Consider the following 26,728-nt stretch of genomic DNA (forward strand, 5'->3'; position numbering starts at 1 on the left):
TCCGAACATAGAAGGACACATAGAGCAAGACACAATGCATTACTTTGAATGAGAACGTATGGTCTGTAATATTACTTCTATTACATCTCATATTTTTCTCCTTCAACAAAGATGTTAGCATGTTATCATTTGACATTTACCCCCTGATGATTACATTTATTAATTTTGAATGTAATCATCAAAGATTGGTTTTAATTTAATCACCTTTCTTGGATATTCAAACGGAAGTCGATGGTCATAATTCATCTTTCTCTGTGATTCCAGTGTCACTGTTGACAATTTTGTGGGATTTCTTAAGTCATTTCAATAGTTGTCTATGGACAATGCTAACTTTTTTATCCTCCCTTCCTAAGAAAAAACTAGCGAAGAGATCGTGGCGCCATCTGGTGACCATTTATGGAATGGAGTTTTCTGCTGGTTTGCACATTTTCATTAGGGAATATTGAGGATTGATGGAGAAAAAAGGATTCAGGATTTTAATTCAGGCTGTATCACAACAACATGTGGAAAAAGTCAAGGGGTGGGAATACTTTCTGACGGCACTTTAGGTAACTGCTGTTTGACTTGACATGAAACTAAACTAGAGTATAATCCTGGGGCTGAGCTAGTGCTTGTATGAAATGTGTTTGTAGAACGTTAAATCTCCTGTTGACCGGGGTTGAATGTAGCTCAATGGCTGTGGCACCTTGAAGTTACAGTTGAAGTCGGAAGTTTACATACACATTAGCCGAATACATTTAAACTCAGTTTTTCACAATTCCTGACAATTAATCCTAGTAAAAATTCCCTGTTTTAGGCCAGTTAGGATCACCACTTTATTTTAAGAATGTGAAATGTCAGAATAATAGTAGAGAGAATGATTTATATCAGCTTTTATTTCTTTCATCACATTCCCAGTGGGTCAGAAGTTTACATACACTCAATTATTATTTAGTAGCATTACCTTTAAATTGTTTAACTTGGGTCAAACGTTTCAGGTAGCCTTCCACAAGCTTCCCACAATAGGTTGGGTGAATTTTGGCCCATTCCTCCTGACAGAGTTGGTGTAACTGAGTCAGATTTGTAGGCCTTTTTGCTCGTACACACTTTTTCAGTTCTGCCCACAAATTTTCTATGGGATAAAGGTCAGGGATTTGTGATGGCCACTCCAATACCTTGACTCTGTTGTCCTTAAGCCATTTTGCCACAACTTTGGAAGTGTGCTTGGGGTCATTGTCCATTTGGAAGACACATTTGCGACCAAGCTTTAACTTCCTGACTGAAGTCTTGAGATGTTGCTTCAATATAGCCACATCATTTTCCTTCCTTATTATCTCATCTATTTTGTGAAGTGCACCAGTCCCTCCTGCAGCAAAGCACCCGCACAACATGATGCTGCCACCCCTGTGCTTCACGGTTGGGATGGTGTTCTTCGTCTTGCAAGACTCCACCTTTTTCCTCCAAACCTAGCGATGGTCATTATGGCAAAATAGTTATATTTTTGTTTCATCAGACCAGAGGACATTTCTCCAAAAAGTACTATCTTTGTCCCCATGTGTAGTTGCAAACTGTAGTCTGGCTTTTTTATGTCAGTTTTGGAGCAGTGGCTTCTTCCTTGCTGAGCGGCCTTTCAGGTTATGTCGATATAGGGCTCGTTTTACTGTGGATATAAAGTGGGGCAAAAAAGTATTTAGTCAGCCACCAATTGTGCAAGTTCTCCCACTTAAAAAGATGAGAGGCCTGTAATTTTCATCATAGGTACACTTCAACTATGACAGACAAAATTAGAAAGAAAATCCAGAAAATCACATTATAGGATTTTTAATGAATTTATTTGCAAATTATGGTGGAAAATAAGTAGATACTTTTGTATCTACTTTTGTACCTGTTTCCTCCAGAATCTTCACAAGGTCCTTTGCTGTTCTGGGATTGATTTGCACTTTTTGCACCAAAGTACGTTCATCTCTAGGAGACAGAACACGTCTCTGCATGGTGTTTAAACTTGCGTACTATTGTTTGTACAGATGAATGCGGTACCTTCAGGCGTTTGGAAATTGCTCCCAAGGATGAACCAGACTTGTAGAGGTCTACAATTTTTTTTCTGAGGTCTTGACTGATTTCTTTTGATTTTCCCATGATGTCAAGCAAAGAGGCACTGAGTTTGAAGGTAGGCCTTGAAATACATCCACTCAAAAACTTCCAATTGACTCAAATTATGTCAATTAGCCTATCAGTAGCTTCTAAAGCCATGATAGAATTTTCTGGAATTTTCCAAGCTGTTTAAAGGCACAGTCAACTTAGTGTATGTAAACTGCTGACCCACTGGAATTGTGAAACAGTGAATTATAAGTGAAATAATCAGTCTGTAAACAATTGTTGGAAAAATGACTTGTGTCATGCACAAAGTAGATGTCCTAACCGACTTTCCAAAACTATAGTTTGTTCACAAGAAATGTGTGCAGTGGTTGAAAAACTAGTTTTAATGACTCCAACCTAAGTGTATGTAAACTTCCGACTTCAACTGTATGTATTAGAAATGTCAGTGCAACATTAAAGTCATTTCAGGACACTTCAAATTTGTAATGTCAGCAATCAGTAATACTGCTTGTACTGAAAGCTTCATCAAAGGTACAGTAACATACACAGTACATGTATATACTGTCTACAGTCAGAATACATTAAACACATTTCAGAGATTCCAACCTACATCATAGACTATGTATCCATAGACTATGTATCTGAGATGGACAACTGTGGCTGAATTAGGGCTGAGGGGTGGTGTGTGTGCGCGTGTGTGCGTGTGTGTTAAGGTTAGGTTAAGGGGTAGGATTAGGGTTAGGAGGTAGGGATTTTTTTTTTTTAAGTATGTGAAACATTTTTACTCCCCCAAAAAGTCATGAAACATCACGAAAATGTGTGTGTGTGTGTGTGTGTGTGGTGAGGAGGAAGATATTTTGCTAGGGGTTTTGTGTGACTCAATAGAGCAAAAAAAGACAAAACACACAACTGTCACTAAAAAGTTAAAGGGCGCTTTATCATCAAAGCTACCTCCAACTCCACCCGAGCTTAATGACAAAATGCTCGATCTCTCAGTCTTTACCTTAAAAGTCAAATGTAAGAATTTTAAGCTCTATTTCCACTTCAAAGTCTAATTCATTAAGACTGATAGCGCTAAGACCGTTCTGCTCGTCTCATTCGTAGCAGTATAGTAGTGGCGGGGAGTCGTTTGAGCTGTCAGCTTCCTTTCACTGCTGATTACAAGCTTCAGCATCAGGAGGAACTGCTGTAATGTCACTAAAACTTTTCTTACAAGTACAGTTCTATTGAATCCATCACATAGTATGCATGATTTGAAACATTTCTCCCAAAGGTGTATTATAATTTTATGTCAGGAAAAGTCTTAAAGTAATGATTCTAGCTATAGACTAGTTGTAAAAGTGTATCATCCCGCTTGAATTCAGCCAAAAAACGTATTCACTCTCCACTTAGTTGATTGGCATTAAGTTGATTATCCGTCTCATTCATTTCACAGTCAACACTATAATGAGGTCAGAGAATAATGAGAAAGGTAATAGACAGAACTATGAGCATCATTCCATAGCCCCATTACAATCAGTCAACCTTGAAATCCGTTCTCTCTCTTTCCTGCACCGTCATATACACATGTGCACCAGCAAATCAGAGAGCAAGGTAATGTCTCAAACTATTATACACACTTGAACGGAGAGAGACAAGGTCTCTTCTACTCATGCCTGCCATTCTTGCAAGGTTGCAGGTAGAGGGTCTCGTCATTACAATTGGTACAGACAGCATCTTACACTCTTGCTAAGGTACAGGGTCAGGGTGTCATATCTATACATCCCACTCTTGACAGAACACAGAGCACTATTTCACCCACAGATGGTACAGTATTGGGGTCTGGGGCCATATGTATCAAGCACCTCAGAGAAGGTGAGCTGATCTAGGATCAGGTGCACCCTGCGTTGTGATCTAAAAGGCTAAACTGATCCTGTCAGCACTCGTTCTCCAAGACACTTCATGCATATGGCTCCCCAGCTCTTGTCCAGGTGCATGCATGGGGTCTTTCCTGGACTCCTACCTATACTTCATGCCAGTGCGTATGCTCTGGTCGCTGGACGAGGGAATGTTGATGGACAGCTGTCCCAGGCTGCGGGCCACCATGGCCACAGCGCGGAACTTGTTCTTGGTGCCCAGACTGGGGCTGTTGGAGTTCCGTTGGTTCAGACGCTCTTCCGTGGTGCGTGTCACGCCACCGCCACGGTGGTTGTCCGAGCACACTAACGACACCTGCATGGTGGTGACCCAATGATGATGGCCCTGTAGGGCAGCTTAGACTCGACTCGGACGGAAAATAAGCACTCAAACGAGCTTGAGGAACCCACTGAAGGAGACGACAAAGTTGACAACAGAAAGGAAGACCTTCCCGAGTCGGCTTGTCAACCAGCAGTTAGCATCCTCTCTCAAGTCTTTGCCTCCCTCCCCCAGAAGCACAGGATGAAAGAGAACAAACTGCTAGCAGCTGAACTACGAGTTCGATACTGCGTGGCAAACTGTCCGGTAGTGCAGAAAAGAGAGGTGGTCTGCTGCAGCTCAGTGTCCAGTATGTCCACAGTATCCACTGTGGCTTTCAGAGGCAGAACAGTGACAAAAACAGACTTTTCAGATTCCGGCTGTCCGATCTCAAGAGCAAACTACTAGTGGTAGTAGTTTAGGAGATAAAGGGGATTCAGACAGAGAGTAGACTGCAGCAGCTCAGTGTCCAGTGTAGTCCAACTCAGAGCAGTGATGTGTCTCCCCGTCTGGAAGGAGCACACGCCACAGAGAGAGAGAGAGAGCGAGAGAGCGAGCGAGGGATCGCCTCAACTATTCCGTTCTAGATCAGCTAATGCTCTTCATTTCACAAACGAACACTGATCAGTAAAACACACGCTTGCACACTTCCTTCAAGCCGATTTCAGAGAGTTCATAACATACTCATTTCTATATTAAATTGGTTATTTTGCTTATTTTTCCCTCCTACCTCTTTCCATACTAATTATTTTATTTTACCAGGTAAAAAAAAAAAGACATTCACATTTTGAACAAGACTATTGTTTTAGATTATTGTTCAGCCACTTCGGTACAGACAGACACTGTCAATGTCAAACCCTGTGTCCTCTCCTCTGCTGACTACAGTGGAAGGGGGTGAAAGGTGAGGACAGGTTGAAAGTCTAACATCCAGACTCTGTTAGCACGGGAACAATGCTTGTTATACAACCTGACTCGCGTCAAATTAGGAGCAGGTCAAGAGCAATGAACATGAGCAGTTTACAACACTGTCAACTGAATTACCTATTTTTTTCCATTGACCCAAAGGCAATGAAAGTCATTTTCCCTCAAACTTGACATGGCGTAAGGATACATGGGGCACTTAACATCATTGACATTGGGATTCATGAATAATGCATCTCGGCCTCCTTGTTTTTTGCTTTTTGTGTTTTGAGTCTGAGTATTTACTGAAGTACACAAAAAAAGAATTCTCTCACGCACCGGTCACCATTCATTTTCGCATGAGCACAGACCCTCATGCTGCTTTTCTACTTTGCGTTAGAGAAAATAGACATATATACGAAAGCGAGATGTCAGCGAAATCAGTCAACCCCTGATGTGTGTCGAATGAGTGCGAGGTGCAGTATAATCCATCATTCCCAATACTTATAGGCTACATTTTCTTGAACCTGTTCCACATTTCTGCATGCTCTAGTTTGGTTGACTCGATAGGGGACATGCACTGCTTTACTGTAGCTTACAACGAAGGGCAAAATACCCCGTTGAAAAGCCACTGCCCATCAAAAGAGAGAATAAAGGGGGAGTGAACGGTCAGGACTAAAATTAGGGCCATGCATGTTGAAACAAAATGTGAACCATCTGGTTGGCTTTTACTCCCTCTGAGCTCCATCCAGAGTTAGAAAGGCCCAGTCTTTCCTCCCATCACTCCCCTATAGTCACTGGAACTGTATTCATAAAGTGTCCCAGGAGTAGCAGCGCTGATCTAGGATCAGGTCCCCTGTGTCCATGTAATCTTATTCATTATGAAGTTCAGGTCCCCTAATCTAAAAGGCTACTCAGAAATGCTTTATGAATGCAGGTAATCTAATCTATGAATCAGGTCCCCTAATCTAAAAGCTCAAACTGATCCTAGATCAGCACATCTACTCTGGAACACTTTGTGAATACGGGTCCACCTCACCTAATTTAAAAGGCCGAACTGATCCTAGATCAGCACTCCTACTCTGAGACGCTTTATAAATATGGGCCCTGGAGTACTGCATCTGGCTCCTTAGGGGCTCATTAGGGGATAACTATGATGTGTGTGTGTGTGTGTGTGTGTGTGTGTGTGTGTGTGTGTGTGTGTGTGTGCATCTACTAAGACCAGTGACATCTCCCTTCTTCCCCTCTCCTCTCCTCCTTTCTTGTCTCCTCCAATCTCCACCTCTTTTAAACATTAAAATTAGCTCATCCTAAAGCATCCCTCCCTGGATCAAAGTTTTCATTGGATGGCACCTGTATAGTTAGTACACACCACTTAGAAGAGAACAGACCTCCGCATGAGAGCTGTGTGTGTGTGTTTGGTTTAACTGTCCTCACAAAATGATAGTAAAACAAGGACAATTCTGAGAAGTGGGGACATTTCGCAGGTCCCCACAAGGAAAAGGCTATTTTAGGCTAGGGGTTATGTTTCAGGTTAGGGTTACAATTAGGGTTAGGGGTTAGGTTTATGGTTAGGGGTTAGGGTTAGATTAAGTGTTAAGGTTAGGGTTAGGGGTTAGGGAAGATTGGATTTTGAATGGGAATCAATTGTTTGGTCCCCACAAGGAGAATTAAAACAAACTTGTGTGTGTAACAGTGACCCTTACACTCCTCTTATGAGAACAGAAAAGGATGTGTGTACACTGGGTACAGTATAATATGTGTTAACGTGTCTGTTAATGTGTGTGTCATGGAAAATCAGCCTCCACACAGGCGATAGGTATGCGTTACACCCAGCAGTGACTTGCAACTGACATCTCTGCAGGCAGAGGGGCAGCTGTTCCTGGATCAGCCTCTAGCTAACTGCTTCCTAACAGGGTTCCTAGGCAAGCTACCCCCCTCCACACACACACACACACACACACACACACACACACACACACACACACACACACACACACACACACACACACACCACACTATTTAGGCGGTCACATCTATGTCTGTGTGAGCACAGTCAATGTCAGCCAGACAGACAGACAGAGCAGTTAGACTCTAACTGATGGTGCCAGTTGAAGATGGAACAAGTTAGATTCAGGTTTCCACTTGGTTCTGAGTGACGGGCCAATCAAGGGGATGCCACATGCTAACTGGACAATTTCACAAAGACAGTGGATTGTAATTAGATGTGTCCTGGAATAGTGCCGTATCTGTCATGGCAGCCAGATTGACCTGTCATGAGCTGATTGACTGGATGGGAAAGGTTGTGTGAGCAAAGCACTATTGTATTTATTTAATCTTTATTAGCTGCTGCAAGCACTAGCACACATATGAGTGTGAACACATGTATGCACCCACACACAAAACAGTCTCTCTCTCGCTCTCTTTCTCACTCTTTCTCTCTCTCTCTCTATCACTCTCTATCACTCTCTCTCTCTCTCTCTCACACTCTCTCACACTCATCTCCTCTGGCCTCAGTTTGCAAGACTGACTGGCTGCCCTCTTTGTAACTGCACACGCATGTGTGTGCAAATCGGCAGGCACGTGTGTTAACCACACTCGACAGTGTGCGTTTATCTTCACCCAACGGACAGAACTGCACACCCACACTTAAAAACACGATGCACGATGCAGGTTAATCAGCTACTGCGTATTCCGTCTGACGAATACTGTCAATAGACCAGATACAGTATTTATTTATGTAGTATTTACGCAGCCACAGCATCACATTCACATCCTAGCCATTCAACCAAGACCTCCAATCGTTAGATTCCACTCTGCCCCTCAATGTCATACTCTGCCCCTCAATGATTCTTGACTACTTGTTTGCAGGCCTTTCAAAGTGCTAATCCCAGATTGGTCTCTGCTTTCTGCCTCTCAGTACTTCAAACACGGCTGGAAGATTTAATCTGTCAAGGCCTCACTCTTCGGTTCAGAGACTTAGCATCCCCAGTTTGGTAAGCTGGTGAAATCATTTAAAATCCCTCAATAACGTTCAATGGGTTCCCCTCGAGGCCAATCTCTCCCTCGCTGCTTTTCTCTGACACCCATTTTACAGACACGTAGTTTGAAACTGGTTTTGAAGATACTTATCATGCACGTGGAGGTGGTGGACAAGGTGTCAGAGAAAACTGCCATTGACACATACATGAACACGCACACACTTGAGTATACACGCACACACACACACACACACACACGGTCATCACTCCGTTTCTAAAACAAATAATAATGCTAACATATTTAGGCCTTTTCACACTGCATTATTTTAGCCCAGAGTTATCCTTAAAGGGATAGTTTGGAAAATGGTCAATTACGGCCTTTATCTACTTCCCCAGAGTCAGATGAATTTGTGTATACCATTTTTATATATCTGTGTCCGGTATGTCAGAGGTAGTTTCACGAGCCAACGCTAACTAGCATTAGTGCAATGATTAGCAGACTACAGTAGCAAATTGCATGCGAGCTGTTACCATAGACTTCAAGTCATTGTGATATATGTTCCAATACACTTCCAGTCACTGCGCTAATGCTAGTAAGCAATTGCGCTAATGCCAGTCCCTTCAAACTGAACGCAGATACATAAAAATTATATCCACGAGTTCATTGGACTCTGGGGAAGTAGATAAAGGGCCTCATTGGCAAAATCACGAACTATCTCTTTAAGACATTTTAGGTAGGTAGCTTTAGCTAGCCCCTAGGAACATGATCCTAGGCTAGCACTAGTCAGGTGTACCTGCGCCAAAACTCTGGTAATTTTCATCCTATAGCTTGTTATCCATTTTCATTTTAAATAGTGAACCAACATGTTTTCAGCACTTTTATTTCCATAACTGATCAAAACAAATGTTTTCATGCTCTCTTTTGTCTCACTGTAGAACACATAGTGAGCAATATGTTTGCAACATCAAATCGCAATAAGATCACAGTATCGAACCACAAGACATATAGAATCGTGAGAATTGCAATACATCTTATTGGCGCCCAGCCATACATTAGAAAATGCAAGTGTGACGTTGTTTAGTCCTGGACTAAAATCTCTCTTAACCTAGGGCCAACACGACCTGCGGTTAGAACACGACTAGAACTCTCGATCATCTCAGTCATCCCTTCTTCCTTTTGATGTAAAGCTTTAAAATACCAATTTCGCTGTAGCATTCAACGCTAGCCATTTGTGAGTTGAATGCAGGCTCCCAGCTAATGCTAGCAGTCATTGCGGCAGTAAATCTGATGAATTAATAACGAGCGCCTTGACAGCAGAGCACTGGGAGCACCACTGGGGAGCCTGCAAAGATGGAGAGGAGAGTTAAACAGTCTTCTCTCTCGCCTCCTTCGGCAGACTGTCTGCTAAATATCTCAAATGTAAAATGTAAAATGTGCATGTGTGTATTTAAATCAAAGGGCCACAGTCAGACAAACAATATTCGAGATGAGCTGTCCATATCTTATAAGACATAGTAAGACACTGCAGTATGCCTAACCAGTTGGAATGTTTGAGAAATTGGTCTGAAAACATTCCTGACGAAGGGGCATGTCCCTGGTCAGATGTACAGATACTGTATGCAGTCCTCTTTTATATGATTTTATATCCGTTTTTATATCACAGCCTACATTTCCCATCCACCCTGTGCAGAGCCTAAATTAGCTCTGTGCAGATGTTGGTCTCCTACAGTGCAAGGCAGGTCATGAGAATGGCTGGAGGGGGAATTCAATATTAGTCACTGTGACTGGAACTAGCGTGCTACTATAACATAGTCTGTAAGACACTGCCCACCCCCGTGCTGGCCTGTGTTCTTTTATCCACAGAAGCTGACGCAGTGTTCCTGCTCAAATCACTTTATTTTCCAGGCCAGTTTACATTAATGTGAAATTCAGTCGCATACAAACAGACGAGTGCACATACCACATACGTACAGAGACACACATAGAGATACAGGCTCGCACATGGCCCGCCAAGATGTGCACACACACAGGCACATATACACATACAGACAACTGCACATATACACACACACACACACACACGTAAGCATTTAATTGAACGGCGTATACCGTGTGTATCCCTTACAAACGACTAACCAAGCTTGAAACTTGAAACACACACACACACACACTATGGTCTTCACTCTTGTTCTGAAACAAATAATAACGCTAAAATACTTTACGCCTCTTCACTCTGCATTATCTTAGCCCAGAGTTATCCTAACCCTGGGCTAAGGACACACACACACACACACACACACACACACACACACAGTGGGAGGAGTGTGCATTGCTGCCTCACAAATTCAGGCAGGGACAGAAATAGCCTTTCCTCTAAAGGGGCCGGGGGAGAGTTGGGGGAAAACAATGCCAGAAATGCTTGTCCTCTTCGCTGGGTTTAAAGAGAGCAGCTTCATTCACTTCAACAAACACACACACACTAGGGCTGTGACGATCATGGAATTTTGGGTGACGTTTTTGTTTTCAGAAAAATGACCATGGTCATCGTTACAATTCTTTGAAATACAAGAAAAATACAAAAATGCTATCCTCTCCTCCCAGACACGCTTCTCCTCTCTGCTGTTCTGCTAGCCTAGCAGCAGCAGTAAACAATATATCATGCGGAGCAGGCATGCACCTACTCAACGTTTGCTAACCTAGCATGGATATTTCAATATATTTAACGTCACGTAAAATGTATGTCAAATACATGTAGGTATATTTGCATCTTTGGTCAAATGCATGTAATGTCTTAAATGTATTCCAGAGATGCATTTACATACATTTGCATCTTTGCTCAAATGCATGTATGGCTGACAATTCCAGAAATGCATAGCTAAGATATCTAGTCTACAGGGAGGCCAAAGCAGTTCTTAACTCAGCTTCTTAAATTACTCTGTGCATATTGATCAATGGAGATAATGTTTTGGCAATGATATAATTTAAATTGTGATGACTGAGTAAAACATGTATTTTTAATTTCACCTAATTTGAACATTCTCTCATAAAGAGCACATGTTTAAGCACGTGTCAAAGTGTAGGTCTAGGTCTTGTGCTTCGAATAAGTGGTTTTACAGTGGATGGTTAGCGGTGTTATGGTGCATTCGTGACCAAGTGGGAAGTGGGAATTTAACACATCTGGGAAAAATCCACTTGAACGTCCCCTCCAACTGGTAATTAATGACAAGTTAAATCAGCCATGAATCCCCTTGTGCAACAGGGAGGGACAATTGAATGCAAGATCCACACCCCCAAAAATATATTGCTAAAACATTTCTAGCTTGTTTATCTAATGGTAACAGGGTTGACGTGTTATGCTCGACCGCTCAGTTTTTTCACCACAAAACACCAGAAAAGTGTCAAAAAGAGTCGAACCAACTCACCTGCTTTCACAGTGTGATTTGACTATTAGATGTTCATTGTTTATTTTAAATTCAATATTTCAAAAGGAATAGTTTCACCATATTAAAACGATATTTCAGTCCACGTAACAGGGTTGACTTTAAAATGAGGGACAGACGTAAATGAATCACTAATCACATTTCTTTGGAAATAACTTTGTCAAAGCAACAAAATAACTATGGCCTTACAATAATGGTAAAAACGTTTCGTTGTTTTGTGGTAAGTAGGTTAAAATCTTCCTATAAGTCACAGAGGGTGTGCAGAGGGTGCACAGAGGGTGCACAGAGGGTGCACAGAGGGGCATGTCAAAATGCTGAATTTTGGTACTTTAGCAAGTCTTTATTCATATTGAAAATCTATTTTATTGAATTGTCCATATGGTTTATATTAAAAGGCACTTCTTCATATAACAGGCTTTTAAAATGCAATATTGGTGCCTAATTTGTACTTAACATATCAAAGAGATGCAAAGGAACTCATTTCATGGAATGACCCAGTACGCGTTAAGTTCTGCCCATTGGACATTGTTTTCAATGCTCTCGTCAAGTTTGTTTGTTTATTTGTCATACGTACATGAAAGACATGGATTCATTACATGACCAATAATGTATCATGTTTGTAGTCATTTTAGTAGTAATGTAAATGCATTTTAGTGCTTTTGATGTGTGTCAAGTACAATAAAAATGCATTTTGACAAAATATACTTAACAAAAATATTAGTGCAACATGTAAAGTGTTGGTCCCATGTTTCCTAAGCTGAATAAAAGATCCTAGAAATGTTCCATAAGCACAAAAAGCTTATGTCACGCCTACTCCCGCTCCCACTCTCCAGCGCTTGACGTCGCCAGTCTACTAACCAACGGCCCTGGAAAACAACCATCATTACACACACCTGCTCCCCATCATTACGCACACCTGCTCCCCATCATTACGCACACCTGGACTTCATCATCACCTTGGTGTACCTTTATTTAGCCCTCAGTAGCCTCAGGTATCAGGCAGTATTGGTTTGTTTTCATGTTCAGTACGCATCCCGTTTTCTTCATTTGCCTTGCTTTATTGTTATTAAACTCTATATCTTCCAGAAGGTCAAGGAACAGGGTCATCTACTCCACCAACACAACGACCAGCTGGTGCAACTGGGTACGGCCACGGAGGAGGTCCTCCACATTCTGGACACCACCAGCGAGACTCTCCATACCCATCAAAGGGCCTCTTACCACGGGTCGTCACAGTGAGCCAGTCCCCCAGCCCACCCAGCCGTCCGCCCAGGTCAGCGATGACCTACTGTTCCTTCAGGAGAAGTATGACGGTACTCCATCAAAATGCCGTAGCTTCCTACTCCAGTGCTCCGTCTATCAGACAGGAGCCCTCACCACAGAGAGGTCCCAGGTTGCCACGGTAATTTCCCTGCTGACTGGACGGGCGTTGGTGTGGGCTACAGCCGCCTGGGAGAGAGGCTAGGAGGACCTGAGTTCCTATGAGAGGTTCATGGCTCTGTTCAGGGCAGTCTTCGACCATTCTCCAGAGGGCAGAGAGGGAGGTCAGTGACTTCTGCAACAACAGCAGGGTGCCCTCACCTTTCGGACTGTGGCAGCCTCTACCGGATGGAATGAGCTGGCGCTCCGCAATTTCTTCTGGAAAGGACTGTGTGAAAAGGTTCAGACGGAGTTGGCATGACAACCTATCCTTGGGCGCACTCATCGCTATGGACATCCGTCTGGATAATCTTCTTCGGGATTGTAAGTGCCCACCTCACCACTCGCCTCCCTCCTTTGGCTATCCTGAGGCAGAGCCTATGGAGCCTGAACCTACTATTTGATTTTCTGGATTTTTTTTCTAATTTTGTCTGTCATAGTTGAAGTGTACCTATGATGAAAATTACAGGCCTCTCTCATCTTTTTAAGTGGGAGAACTTGCACAATTGGTGGCTGACTAAATACATTTTTTTGCCCCACTGTATATCTCCCTCACTGACTTTAAGCATCAGCTATCTGAGCAGCTTACCTATCGCTGCAGCTGTACACAGCCCATCTGTAAATAGCCCATCCAACTACCTACCTCATCCCCATATTGTTTTGTATTTACCTTTTTTGCTATTTTGCACACCAGTATTTCTACTTGCACATCATTATCTGCACATCTATCACTCCAGTGTTAATTTGCTAAATTGTAATTACTTCGCTACTATGGCCTAGTTATTGCCTTACCTCCTTACGCCATTTGCACACACTGTATATAGACTTTTTCTAATGTGTTATTGACCATACGTTTGTTTATTCCATGTGTAACTCTTTGTTGTTTGTGTCGCACTGCTTTGCTTTATCTTGGCCAGGTCGCAGTTGTAAATGAGAACTTGTTCTCAACTGGCCTATCTGGTTAAATAAAGGTGGAATAAATAAAAAAATAAAAAACACATACACAGAAATTGCTTCACCTTTCCAACAAACAGCCCATGGCACCCATTAGCCAGATAGTTATTTTCCAATGGCCTCAAATGGCTTTGCTTTTCAGACTTGTCCTCACCAAGTTCCTTGGTTTTATAAGACAGACCTGGTGGGGACAGGGGACCATAGTGCCATCTGTGTTACTGAAGGAAGAGTCTCCTGTGATTCTTTACACAGAGGTATGAGGCTATCTACTATAGCCGAGGGAATACAGGCATTAATGTTCATGGTCAAATGTTGAATGGATGAACAAATTCCTGGTTTATAGGTCCCGGATAGACAGCAGTGTTGTCAAATAAAGGATCTCAGTGTCTTCTAAAAGATGAATCTACATCGACGAACAATCAATTACCTTTTTCCACTCAATAACCTTCTTTCTTCTCATTCAACAACTCCCCAACATCAGGGGCTAGCCTCATTGACAACAGTAAACTGATTTGATTCCGAAAGTGTCAATCAATATCAAATCAGTAATTGTGGCAGTCAAAAACAGACAAACGTTTACAGACAAAACCCATTTCCTGTTCCTATTACCGGGGAAACTAGAGTAGAATGGAATATAACATAGCCAAGTCAGCCAAATCTGACATTATGTTTTTATTACCATGGTACGCAGTCTACACTCCTGTTGACTTGTATCAACTCATGTTCCTTAAAATATGTTTTGGATCTGTGTAAAAGAACTCTAACATGCAATGTGAGACCAGAAATTGCCTGAAAAAAACACAAGAAACAAAAACATTTTGAACCTCTATTGGTTTTTTATGTGGATGTTTTGATTCATTACATTACTATTTGGAGGAAGAGGAGGAGCAGTGTATATATATATTGTTACATAGGAGAAAAGGTCTAAGAGAATCCTTCCTAATTTAATTCGGAATATTCTCCCCAGAGGCCAATCCACCATCACCACCACCACCATCAAAAAACAGATGAAATAAAAAGAATGGGAAATGCAGCGGGAGCTTTTAACTAAAGAGCAGAAAAGAGGAGGACCTCATCAGGTCTGCCACAAGGATGGTCGAAACAGGAGGACACATAAACTCAGCAAAAAAAGAAACGTCCCTTTTTCAGGACCCTGTCTTTCAAAGATCATTCGTAAAAATCCAAATAACTTCACAGATCTTCATTGTAAAGGGTTTAAACACTGTTTCCCATGCTTGTTCAATGAATCATAAACAATTAATGAACATGCACCTGTAGAACGGTCGTTAAGACACTAACAGCTTACAGACGGTAGGCAATTAAGGTTACAGTTATGAAAACTTAGGACACTAAAGAGGCCTTTCAACTGACTCTGAAAATCACCAAAGGAGGACTGTAGATGTGGACAGGGCAATAAATTGTAATGTCCGTACTGAGAGAAGCATAAGACAGTGCTACAGGGAGGCAGGACAGACAGCTGATCGTCCTCGCAGTGGCAGACCACGTGTAACAACACCTGCACAGGATCGATACATCCGAACATCACACCTGCAGGACAGGTACAGGATGGCAACAACAACTGCCCGAGTTACACCAGGAACGCACAATCCCTCCATGAGTGCTCAGACTGTCCGCAAATAGGCTGAGGGAGGCTGGACTGAGGGCTTGTAGGCCTGTTGTAAGGCATGTCCTCACCAGACATCACCAGCATCAACGTCGCCTATGGGCACAAACCCACCGTCGCTGGACCAGACAGGACTGGCAGAAAGTGCTCTCCACTGACGAGTCGCTTTTTTGTCTCACCAGAGGTGATGGTCGGATTCACGTTTATCGTCAAAGAAATGAGCGTTACACCGAGGCCTGTACTCTGGAGCGGGATTGATTTGGAGGTGGAGGGTCCGTCATGGTCTGAGGCGATGTATCACAGCATCATCGGACTGAGCTTGTTGTCATTGCAGGCAAACTCAATGCTGTGCATTACAGGGAAGACATCCTCCTCCCTCATGTGGTACCCTTCCTGCAGGCTCATCCTGACATGACCCTCCAGCATGACAATGCCACCAACCACCACCAATACTGCTTGTTCCTGCAAGACAGGAATGTCAGTGATCTGCCATGGCCAGCGAAGAGCCCGGATCTCAATCCCATTGAGCACGTATGCAACCTGTTGGATCGGAGGGTGAGGGCTAGGGCCATTCCCCCCAGAAATGTCCGGGAACTTGCAGGTACCTTGGTGGAAGAGTGGGGTAACATCTCACAGCAAGAACTGGCAAATCTGGTGCAGTCCATGAGGAGGAGATGCACTGCAGTACTTAAATGCAGCTGGTGGATTTTGACACCCCCTTTTTTTAGGGACACATTATTCAATTTCTGTTATTCACATGTCTGTGGAACTTGTTCAGTTTATGTCTCAGTTGTTGAATCTTCTTATGGTCATACAAATATTTACTCATGTTAAGTTTGTTAAATAAACACAGTTGACAGTTTACATGTACACACACACACACACACACACATACATAGACAGGTAGACAAGTAGACAGGCAGATAGACTAGTAACATACATTACATTAGTAGCGGATGAGGTGAATCACTGCCACCTGCTCACAATGCAGGCCTAAAGCACCAAAAGAAAGTACTGAATAAACACAATTTATTATTATCATCACTATTATTCAAATTCAATGGAAACGTTTAATTCAATAGTTTTTCAAGTGTTGAATAATGGATTTCAGCATTGTTAAGTTCAACATGGTGAGTCATTGGGCCAAAATAAGGCCAACTGGATCTTGATGTTACTGGGCGACTCAGAAAAGAACATAACTCGTCATCGGTGTCACAGGCAGTAGGGCAGACGTTGCTGGTGCATAGCCTTTTTACAAACTCACCAAAGTTGGTTAAACAATTCTTGTTGCAGTGCTGTATGTCATTTTAATTCACTTCTAAGCCCAGACCAACATTTGAAGGAGTACTTGTCTTTAGATCATGCTACAATTTTAACACTTTAGATTAGTAAAAGCACTGCACTGAGCTGATGCCTAAAGATCCCCATGTTAGCTTCCAAATACAACTCTGTTTACAACTTCTGGTAAAACAAAAAAAGTGAAATGTTTCCACATCAGTTATTAAAGACATCAGTTTCAATCTAAGAAACAATGGAACTCAATATGAATCTACTGTATGTATGCATTCATCTGCAGCGGAACATGGGTGTAAATGTGCTGCCACCTGCTGGACTACAGTGCCATTGCAATATGCCAGACCAGTTCTCAATGAGTATGTTTACACACGCACTAATAATTTGATATTAAACTGATTATACAATTTCATTTTAAAAACTCTAAAATGCTGTTTGGAGAACTGCAAAAATGACCCCAGCCATTATCACACTGGTTGCTATAACTTTAGCTATATAAATAGCCACTCCACGTTAACTCACATTAACTCAGCACCGGGAATAAAAACTACAATTGAATACTTACAGAGGGATCTGTTAGCAGAACAATTATTTTATTAACAAAAGGTAAACAAATATGTTTGCTTAACAATACAATTTTGTTGAGCAGTTTTACAGCGAATTTCTTGCATTTCTACACATTTTGCCGCGACTTATTACATGTTAATATGATATCTGAGTGAGAGTGACTAACAAAATCAATGGGGGACCACTGGATGTCAGGACCCCTCGGCACATGCCCTGCGTGCCTGTTCGGTAATTCGGCCATGATTACTACAAGTTTACTGTGGATAGCTGGTTAGACTAACTCAACTGATTTTACCAATAAAACATATATGGTTGGAATAATACTGTGAAATTGGATAATGCCCTTTTAATGTAAGAGCTGTTTGAAAAGATTGCCAGCCATTTCAGCCTCTTTTGGTGGGATGGAGTTTTGGCCTACCATGGTGGTCAATTAGTTAATAGACCAATAGGAAAGAGAGTTCCAAACCTCTCTGCCAATGACAGCACATTTTCAGTTTTCCCCTCCCCAATCAGACCCCTCCCAGATAGTCCTAAAAAATGATTGCTTGAGAAATTGCCCTTTGCTAAGAAGCTATTTTAAGTATTTAATTGTTACCCAGAAATGATTTAATATTGAGATAAAAATGGCTGCATTGGGCCTTTAACTGACATCGGCTAATTAAGTGACTTCTAATTACTACACACAGCCTATGTCATTGTCACCATATTAGCTAACGTCATAGTCAACATAGCTAATAGAACTAACATTAACGTGCTAGCAAACCCACTACAATCATGCAGTACAATTACAAGGGCTAGCCCCAGTAGCAAATTAATAAAAACCGGAAGAGTTCAGTGTTCGATAGCCTGAGCGAGCTAGCTTACATAAATTACATTCCTCTCTGTTTGAGCCGGGTGTTTGAGTAAGCTAAATTAGCTAGCTGCATTAGCTAGCTAAGTACTGTAAGTTTTAAAAAATATAACTCTCCCTGCTGCTTCTCCTTAATTTGTGAAGAAATGAATTTGTTCAAAACAGTTCAACTATTGTCTTTCTCATGCTGCAAGAGCTCTGATACACAATATATACAGAAGTATGTGGACACCCCTTCAAATTAGTGTATTCGGGCTATTTCTGCAACACCGTTGCTGACAGGTGTATAAAATCGAGCACACAGCCATGGACTCTTGAGCAGTGGAAACATGTTCTCTGGAGTGATGAATCACACTTCACCATCTAGAAATCTGATGGACGAATCTGGGTTTGGCGGATGCCAGGAGAACGCTATGTGCCCCAATGCATAGCGGCAACTGTAAAATTTGGTGGAGGAAGAATAATGGTTTGGGGCTGTTTCCATGGTTCGGGCTAGGCCCCTTAGTTCCAGTGAAGGGAAATCTTAACGCTACAGGATACAATGACATTCTAGATGATTCTGTGCTTCCAACTTTGTGGCAACAGTTTGGGGAAGGCCCTTTCCTGTTTCACCATGACAATATGTATTTTTTTTATTCCACCTTGATTTAACCAGGTAGGCCAGTTGAGAACAAGTTCTCATTTACAACTGCGACCTTGGCCAAGATAAAGCAAAGCAGTGCGACACAAACAACAACACAGAGTTACACATGGAATAAACAAACGTATGGTCAATAACACATTAGAAAAAGTCTATATACAGTGTGTGCAAATGGCGTAAGGAGGTAAGGCAATAACTAGGCCAGAGTAGCGAAGTAATTACAATTTAGCAAATTAACACTGGAGTGATAGATGTGCAGATGATGATGTGCAAGTAGAAATACTGGTGTGCAAAATAGCAAAAAAAGTAAATACAAACAATATGGGGATGAGGTAGGTAGTTGGATGGGCTATTTACAGATGGACTGTGTACAGCTGCAGCGATAGGTAAGCTGCTCAGATAGCTGATGCTTAAAGTCAGTGAGGGAGATATAAGTCTCCAACTTCAGCAATTTTTGCAATTCGTTTCAGCCATTGGCAGCAGAGAACTGGAAGGAAAGGCGGTCAAAGCAGGTGTTGGCTTTGGGGATGACCTGTGAGATACACCTGATGGAGCGCGTGCTACGTGTGGGTGTTGTTATGGTGACCAGTGAGCTGAGATAATGTGGAGCTTTACCTAGCAAAGACTTATAGATGACCTTGTGCCAGTGGGTCTGGCGATGAATAGGTAGCGAGGGCCAGCCGATGAGAGCATACAGGTCACAGTGGTGGGTAGTATATGGGGCTTTGGTGACAAAACGAATGGCACTATGATAGACTGCATCCAGTTTGCTGAGTAGAGTGTTGGAGGCTATTTTGTAAATGACATCGCCGAAGTCATGGATCTGTAGGATAGTCAGTTTTACGAGGGTATGTTTGGCAGTGTGAGTGAAGGAGATGTTTAATATGAGACTGGAAGGAGAGTTTACAGTCTAGCCAGACACCAAGGTATTTGTAGTTGTACACATATTCTAAGTCAGAACAGTCCAGAGTAGTGATGCTAGACGGGCGGGAGGGTGCGGGCAGCAATCGGTTGAAGAGCATGCATTTAGTTTTACTAGCGTTTAAGAGCTGTTGGAGGCCATGGAAGAAGTGTTGTATGGCATTGAAGCTCGTTTGTAGGTTTGTTAACACAGTGCCCAAAGAAGGGCCAGATGTATACAGAATAGTGTCGTCTGCGTAGAGGTGGATCAAGGAATCACCAGCAGCAAGAGCGACATCGTTGATATATACAGAGAAAAGAGTCGGCCCGAGAATTGAACCCTGTGGTACCCCCATAGAGACTGCCAGAGGTCCAGACAACAGGCCCTCAGATTTGACACACTGAACTCTATCCGAGAAGTAGTTGGTGAACCAGGCGAGGCAGTCATTTGAGAAACCAAGGCTGTTGAGTCTGCCGACAAGAATACGTTGATTGATAGAGTCGAAAGCCTTGGCCAGGTTGCTGAATACGACTGCACGGTACTGTCTTTTATCGATGGTGGTTATGATATGGTTTAGTACCTTGAGCGTGGCTGAGGTGCACCGGTGACCAGCTCGTAAACCGGATTGCAGAACGGAGAAGGTACGGTGGGATTCGAAATGATCGGTTTGTTAACTTGGCTTTCGAAGACTTAAGAAAGGCAGGGCAGGATGGATAAAGGTCTGTAACAGTTTGGATCTAGAGTGTCACCCCCTTTGAAGAGGGGGATGACCACGGCAGCTTTCCAATCTTTAGGAATCTCAGACGATATGAAAGAGAGGTTAAACAGACTGGTAATAGGGGTTGAAACAACAGCGGCAGATAATTTTAGAAAGAGAGGGTCCAGATTGTCTAGCCCAGCTGATTTGTATGGGTCCATGTTTTGCAGCTCTTTCAGAACATCTGTTATCTGGATTTGGGTGAAGGAGAAGCTGGGGAGGCTTGGGAAAGTAGCTGCGGGCGGTGCGGGCTGTTGGCCGGGGTTGGGGTAGCCAGGAGGAAAGCATGGCCAGCCGTAGAGAAATGCTTATTGAAATTGCCCCCGTGCACAAAGCAAGGTCCATACAGAAACTGTTTTTTTTTTTTAGATCGGTGTGGAAGAACTTGACTGTTCTGCACAGAGCCCTGACCTCAACCCCATCAATCACCTTTGGGATGAATCGGAACGCCGACTGCGACCCTGGCGTAATCACCCATCATCAGTGCACAATCTAACTAATGCTAATGTGGCTGAATGGAAGCAAGTCCCCGCAGCAATGTTCCAACATCTAGTGGAAAGCCTTCCCAGAAGAGTGGAGGCTGTTATAGCAGGAAAGTGGGGACCAACTCCATATTAATGCCCATCATTTTAGAATGAGATGTTCAACGAGCATGTGTCCACATTCTTTTGGTCATGTACGTAGTGTAGGTTGGAGGACGTCCTCCGGAAGTCGTCATAATTACTGTGTGAGTCTATGGAAGGGGGTGAGAACCATGAGCCTCCTAGGTTTTTTATTGAAGTTATGTACCCAGACGAGGACAGATTCTTTCCCCCGCTTCAGTTCAAATAATGTCCGCCATTGATTTTAAGAAATCTTGCATCATATTTTACGTGGTTGCGTTATATTTCCGTGCATACTTTGTGTTGAAGCTTTCATCGATTCATGCTTCAAAACATAGTATGTACAAATTGAGTACACATTTGAGAAGTGCCCTCCGGACTCCGTTTAGCATACTTTGACTTGGACTCATACATACCCTCCTGTGCTCCAATTTGTGTGCTCTGAGGACGGTATATGCATTTTAAGAAACACCCAGTGTGTTTTAATCGGTTAATTTGTGACATGCACATATTTAGTATAGTTTCATCTAAAAAGGATAGCTTTTTGAATGTTTTACTATTTTAATTTATATGGAATTCACTGAGTAGGATGGTCCTCCCCTTACTCCTCTCAGGAACCTCCAATGGTGGAGGTCGCAAGCTACAGTTGTGTCTTCAATGGCATCGTGGCATCGTGTGGGCGAGCGGTTTGCTGATGTCAAGTTGTTGCCCCGTGGTGGGGCTGGGGTTATGGTATGGGCAGGCATAAGTTACGGACAATGAACACAATGGAATTTTATTGATGGAAATTTGAAAGCACAGAGATATCGTGATGAGATCTTGAGGCCCATTTTGTCGTGCCATTCATCCCCCGCTATCACCTCATGTTTCAGCATGCTATGGCACGGTCCCATGCCGCAAGGATCTGTACACAATTCCTTGAAGCTCAAAATGTCCCAGTTCTTCCATGGCCTGCATACTCACCAGACATGTCACCCATTGAGCATGTTCGGGATGCTCTGGATTGATGTCTACAACAGCGTGTGCCAGTTCCTGCCAATATCCAACAACTTCGCACACCCATTGAAGAAGAGTGGGACAACTCTATGTCGAAGGTGATGTGTCATGCTGCATGAGGCAAATGGTGGTCACATTAGATTCTGACTGGTTTTCTGATCCACATCCCTACTATTTTTCAAGGTATCTGTGACCAACAGATGCATATCTGTATTCTCAGTCATGTGAAATCCATAGATTAGGGCCCAATTAATTTATTTCAATGAATGTATTTCAATTTTGTGGCCCCTTTTCAACCTGCATTGATATCAGAAGTCTGATGGCACTATAATTCAGAAATTGTTGAATGTTGCGTTTATATTTTTGTTCAGTCTAGTTCATTTAGCTATCAGACTTCTGATACCAATGCAGGATGAAAGGGGACCATAAAATGGTGAACCGTTATTTTAAAAAATGGTATTGAAAAGTATTTTGAAAATACAATTTACAGCTCTCGGAAATATCATTGGAGTGTAATTCAGCCCAGTGTAATACAAAATACAAAATACTCAGAAGTAATTTAAAAAGATATTTCAAATGCATGTAACATAAATACTGCCCATATCTGCTAGCTACTTAGTTGAAATATTAACAGTACAGTCACAGCAGCATAACATTTGATTAACACTTGATAACACTTGATTTAGCCTACGTCATCAATATTTGGTTTGGTTGGTTGATACGCACAGCAGAGAGAGGCAAGATGTGGGGAGCTGCACATGTGTCAGGGCAGCAGCAACACATGTAGTCTACACCCTAGTTCAAGGTTTACATAGCTGATTCAAATAACCAACTCATCATCAAGCTCTGATTATTTGAATCAGCTGTGTAGTGCTAGGGCAAAACCAAAACGTGCACCCAGGGGGCCCAGGACCGAGTTTGGGAACCCCTGCTTTAGCTAACCACCATACTAAAATATCCACACAAGCTACTGGCCAGCCAGCCATATATTATCAGTTAGAAATGGTGATTTGTGTTATGTAGTTATTATTTGATACGAGCATTATAGATAAATCATAATCAGTAAAAGAAATTGAGCTAGTTAACAAGCCGATTTACATCAGTCATCAACATCAATGATCAGCTGAACTTTTCCCGATGTCAGTCATGTGTTTAGGAGACATTGTAACTAGCTTGCTTACAATTTGTGATGAGTCAGTGTGTAGTTGCAGAAATGAATAGGCCTATGCTCAAAAATGTAAACATTTTCGCTACAGAGGCATTTATGTTAGGAATTTCAAGATATGAATTATAAAAGTTTAAAAAACATAAAGCGGGGGGGTGCCCTTTTTATTTTGAGACCCTGAAAGGTCTGTGCCAACCAATGTACAACCTTAAGAAATTGAAAAATTATGAGGAAAAACCATGATCAAGACTTGACCATTCTTTGCTGTGTCTGACTGTAAATAACATACTTTCAAGATAAGGAAAAACCAGAGCATCTTTGTAAATAAGTACATAATGAAAATTTAGTGAAGGAAAGTACTCACATAAAAGTTTAACGGCATCTTCCCATAACACACTTTCACAAATAAGGAGAAACAAAAAGGCACGACTGCCATCAATTACATATCAATGTAGAGCCGATGACAGCATTCGATATATACTTAGCACTTGTGATAAAGCTCCAATTACACCCAGATGAGTTGATAACAGAAAGTAATTATAGCTTAGTGTGGGGAAACTTCAGAGGACGGCCAACAAACTACTCACCAGACCTGGGTTCAAATACTATTTGAAATCTTTTACATACTTTCTGCATTTGCTTTAGCCTGCTTGGAGTGCCAGATGGGCAGGGTGTGTCATTTTGTGACTATTGCATTGGTTCCATTGCACCAGACAAACTGAATCAGGCACAGCTAAATTATTTGAAATGATTTCAAGTTGTATTTGAACCCAGGTGTGCTACGCACAGGCCAGGCCAAACTCCAGTCAGTCAGAGAGAGCCATCTTCACAAGCAATTTGGCCTGAGTAACTCGAGAGCACAATGACCTGTCGCACTCAAGCGATTGCTCACAGAAGAAAACCTCGTTCTGAGACAACGAGTCACGGGGATCATGGGATGTCATGTGTCATACAGTCATGTCATATCCCCGAGTCTATTCTGCATGGCTTCAGGTCAAAACAGCAACTGTCTTTCAATCACCAATTTGGTGGCGACAATGACTTGTGAACAGTGACACTCGAAGTAACTGATCTCTTATTTTGAACAGAGCTGAAAGTAGTTTACATTGCTTGTGATGTCCCCAGAGTACATTCCTTTAATGCACTGGTTCTCAATCCTGATCCTGGGGATCCCAAAGGGGTGCACGTGTTTGTTTTTGCCCTAGCACTACACAGCTGATTCAAATGATCGACTCATCAAAAGGCTTTGATGATTTGAATCAGGTGTGTAGTGATAGGGCAAAAACAAACATGTGCACCCCTTTAGGTCCCCAGGACCAGCATCGAGGACCACTGCTTTAATGAATGCTTGGCATGATGGGTTTTTGATCGTTTGTCATCTTACGCTCACAACATAATAGGGTCAGCTGACACCTCTGGTGATTACACCAGACACCAGCCGGTCCCAGTTTGCTCCCTCCCCCTTGGCCCTAACTCCATCCATATTTGCAGATGTGCACAGTGAAAGCAATATATTGCAGAAGCTCCACCACTACACTACTATCCAGACCCTTCAGATCTCCAAACATAGAACTGTTAAGGCCAAGGGGAAGCGGTAGGAAGTGCATTTGGATAGGTTGTAACTCTGAAGGAAATGCTGGATGAAACTCTGTTGCGTTCCATGTCATCGACTGTGTAATCGACTGACAGATTGCTATAACATATGATGTGGTTATATGATACTTAAATTACCTATCCAGGCGTTGTAAGATCTGGCATGCATCAGCAACGCGTGGGCAGAGGAACGCAACATGAAGCAAGTTCAGCTGCACTGAGGCAAGTTCACCTGATTTCCACAGTGGGTTTGGTTTATTTGTATCCTATCCTATAATGCCACACAACGCTCCAATGCTGTGCTGTCTATACTCAACAAAACATTATCATGTAAATTCACATAATAGTCCTATATGCAGTCTTACCCTCCCACATAATGAGGGTGTCTGCCAGGATTGGGGTCTATTCTGAATTGAGTTGCGGCTTTCTCTTTAATTCCAATTCAATTCTTGAATTTTAATTAACACTTTACAAAACTATAAATACAAAATGCAACAATTTCAAGATTTTACTGTGTTACAGTTTAAATAAGGAAATCAGTCAATTGAAATAAATTCATTAGGCCCTAATCCATGGATTTCGCATGGATGGGCAGGGGCACAAGCATGGGTTTGCCTCGGAGGGCATAGGCCCACCCACTTGGGAGCAAGGCCCACCCACTGGGGAGCCAAGCCCAGCCAATCAGAATGAGGTTTTCCCCACTGAAGGGCTTTATTACAGACATAAATACTCCTCAATTTCATCAGCTGTCTGGGTGGCTGGTCTCAGGCAATCCTGCAGGTGAAGAAGCTGGATGTGGAGGTTCTGGGCTGATGTGGTTACACATCTTCTGTGTTTTTTGGTCCATTTGGACGTACTGCCAAATTCTCTAAAACGACATTGGAGGCGGTTTACGGTAGAGAAATGAACATTACATTTTGCGTAATGATCGTACTGTTTAATCAGCTTCTTGATATGCCACACCTGTCAGGTGGTTGGATTATCTTGGCAAAGGAGAAATGCTCACTAACAGGGACGTAAACAACTATCTGTACAGCATTTGAGAGAAATAAGCTTTTTGTGCGAATGGAACATTTCTGGGATCTTTTTTTTTCAGCTCATGAAACATGGGACCAACACTTTAGATGTTGCGTTAATATTTTTGTTTAGCATCATTTGAATTGGCCACGCCCCACAGGAAGCAGAATCTGAATTGAATTTGAATCAAAGGACCTAGAATTTAAAGAGCAACTGCCCCTAAAAAACAACTTCTCAGTAAGAAAGAAGCCTTTGTGGCATTGATATGAGTCAGAAACATGTATTCTTCTGTCAAAATGTACTACAAAGTGTAAATAGGATACTGTGTCAGGGTGGGTTCTATTCCTGCCCAAGCCCTTCTGGCACAAATAACGCAATCTCCCATTTGACTTGATGTATTAACACATTTCAAATATGGACAGTCCAGGATTATTTTACTCCCGATCTTGATAAGAAATGACCATACCAGGCACTTTTGGATAACACAAATAGTAAATAAATAAAATTATAAAAGTACAGCAACATTAGTTTCCATTCACACAAAGTGTCAGATAAATTGTTACAGATTGGCTGTGGTAAATGAGGAAATACTTTATTTCTAGTCTGTTCAAAAAGGACTAAATTGTTTGGATTACAATACCAACAAGAGGGCGAACATATGTTGACTGACTTTGGTTGCAAGCAGCACTAAGTTAGAGAGGAAAAGGCGAAGCGAGAGGGCTCACTCGCCAAAATAAA

General features: G+C 42.3%; 1 protein-coding gene across 6 annotated transcripts in view; it reads right to left on the reverse strand.

The window, feature by feature from the left end:
• Positions 1 to 26,728, reverse strand: part of LOC115132029 (voltage-gated potassium channel subunit beta-2-like) — a 113,340-nt gene that overhangs the window by 39,471 nt on the left and 47,141 nt on the right. Inside the window, exon 1 of one of the 6 annotated variants that reach the window (XM_029664215.2) lies at positions 4,079 to 4,806. The exons of 4 other annotated variants lie outside the window; for them this stretch is intronic. In XM_029664215.2, coding sequence (XP_029520075.1) covers positions 4,079 to 4,293 — 215 coding nt within the window. In that variant the 5' untranslated portion in view covers positions 4,294 to 4,806. Of the gene's footprint in view, positions 1 to 4,078; positions 4,807 to 26,728 lie in introns of those variants that run through there. One more of the 6 variants, XM_029664216.2, reaches the window with a different exon arrangement.

This window comes from Oncorhynchus nerka, linkage group LG7 (genome assembly GCF_034236695.1).
Source record: "Oncorhynchus nerka isolate Pitt River linkage group LG7, Oner_Uvic_2.0, whole genome shotgun sequence".
Classification (NCBI taxonomy): domain Eukaryota; kingdom Metazoa; phylum Chordata; class Actinopteri; order Salmoniformes; family Salmonidae; genus Oncorhynchus; species Oncorhynchus nerka.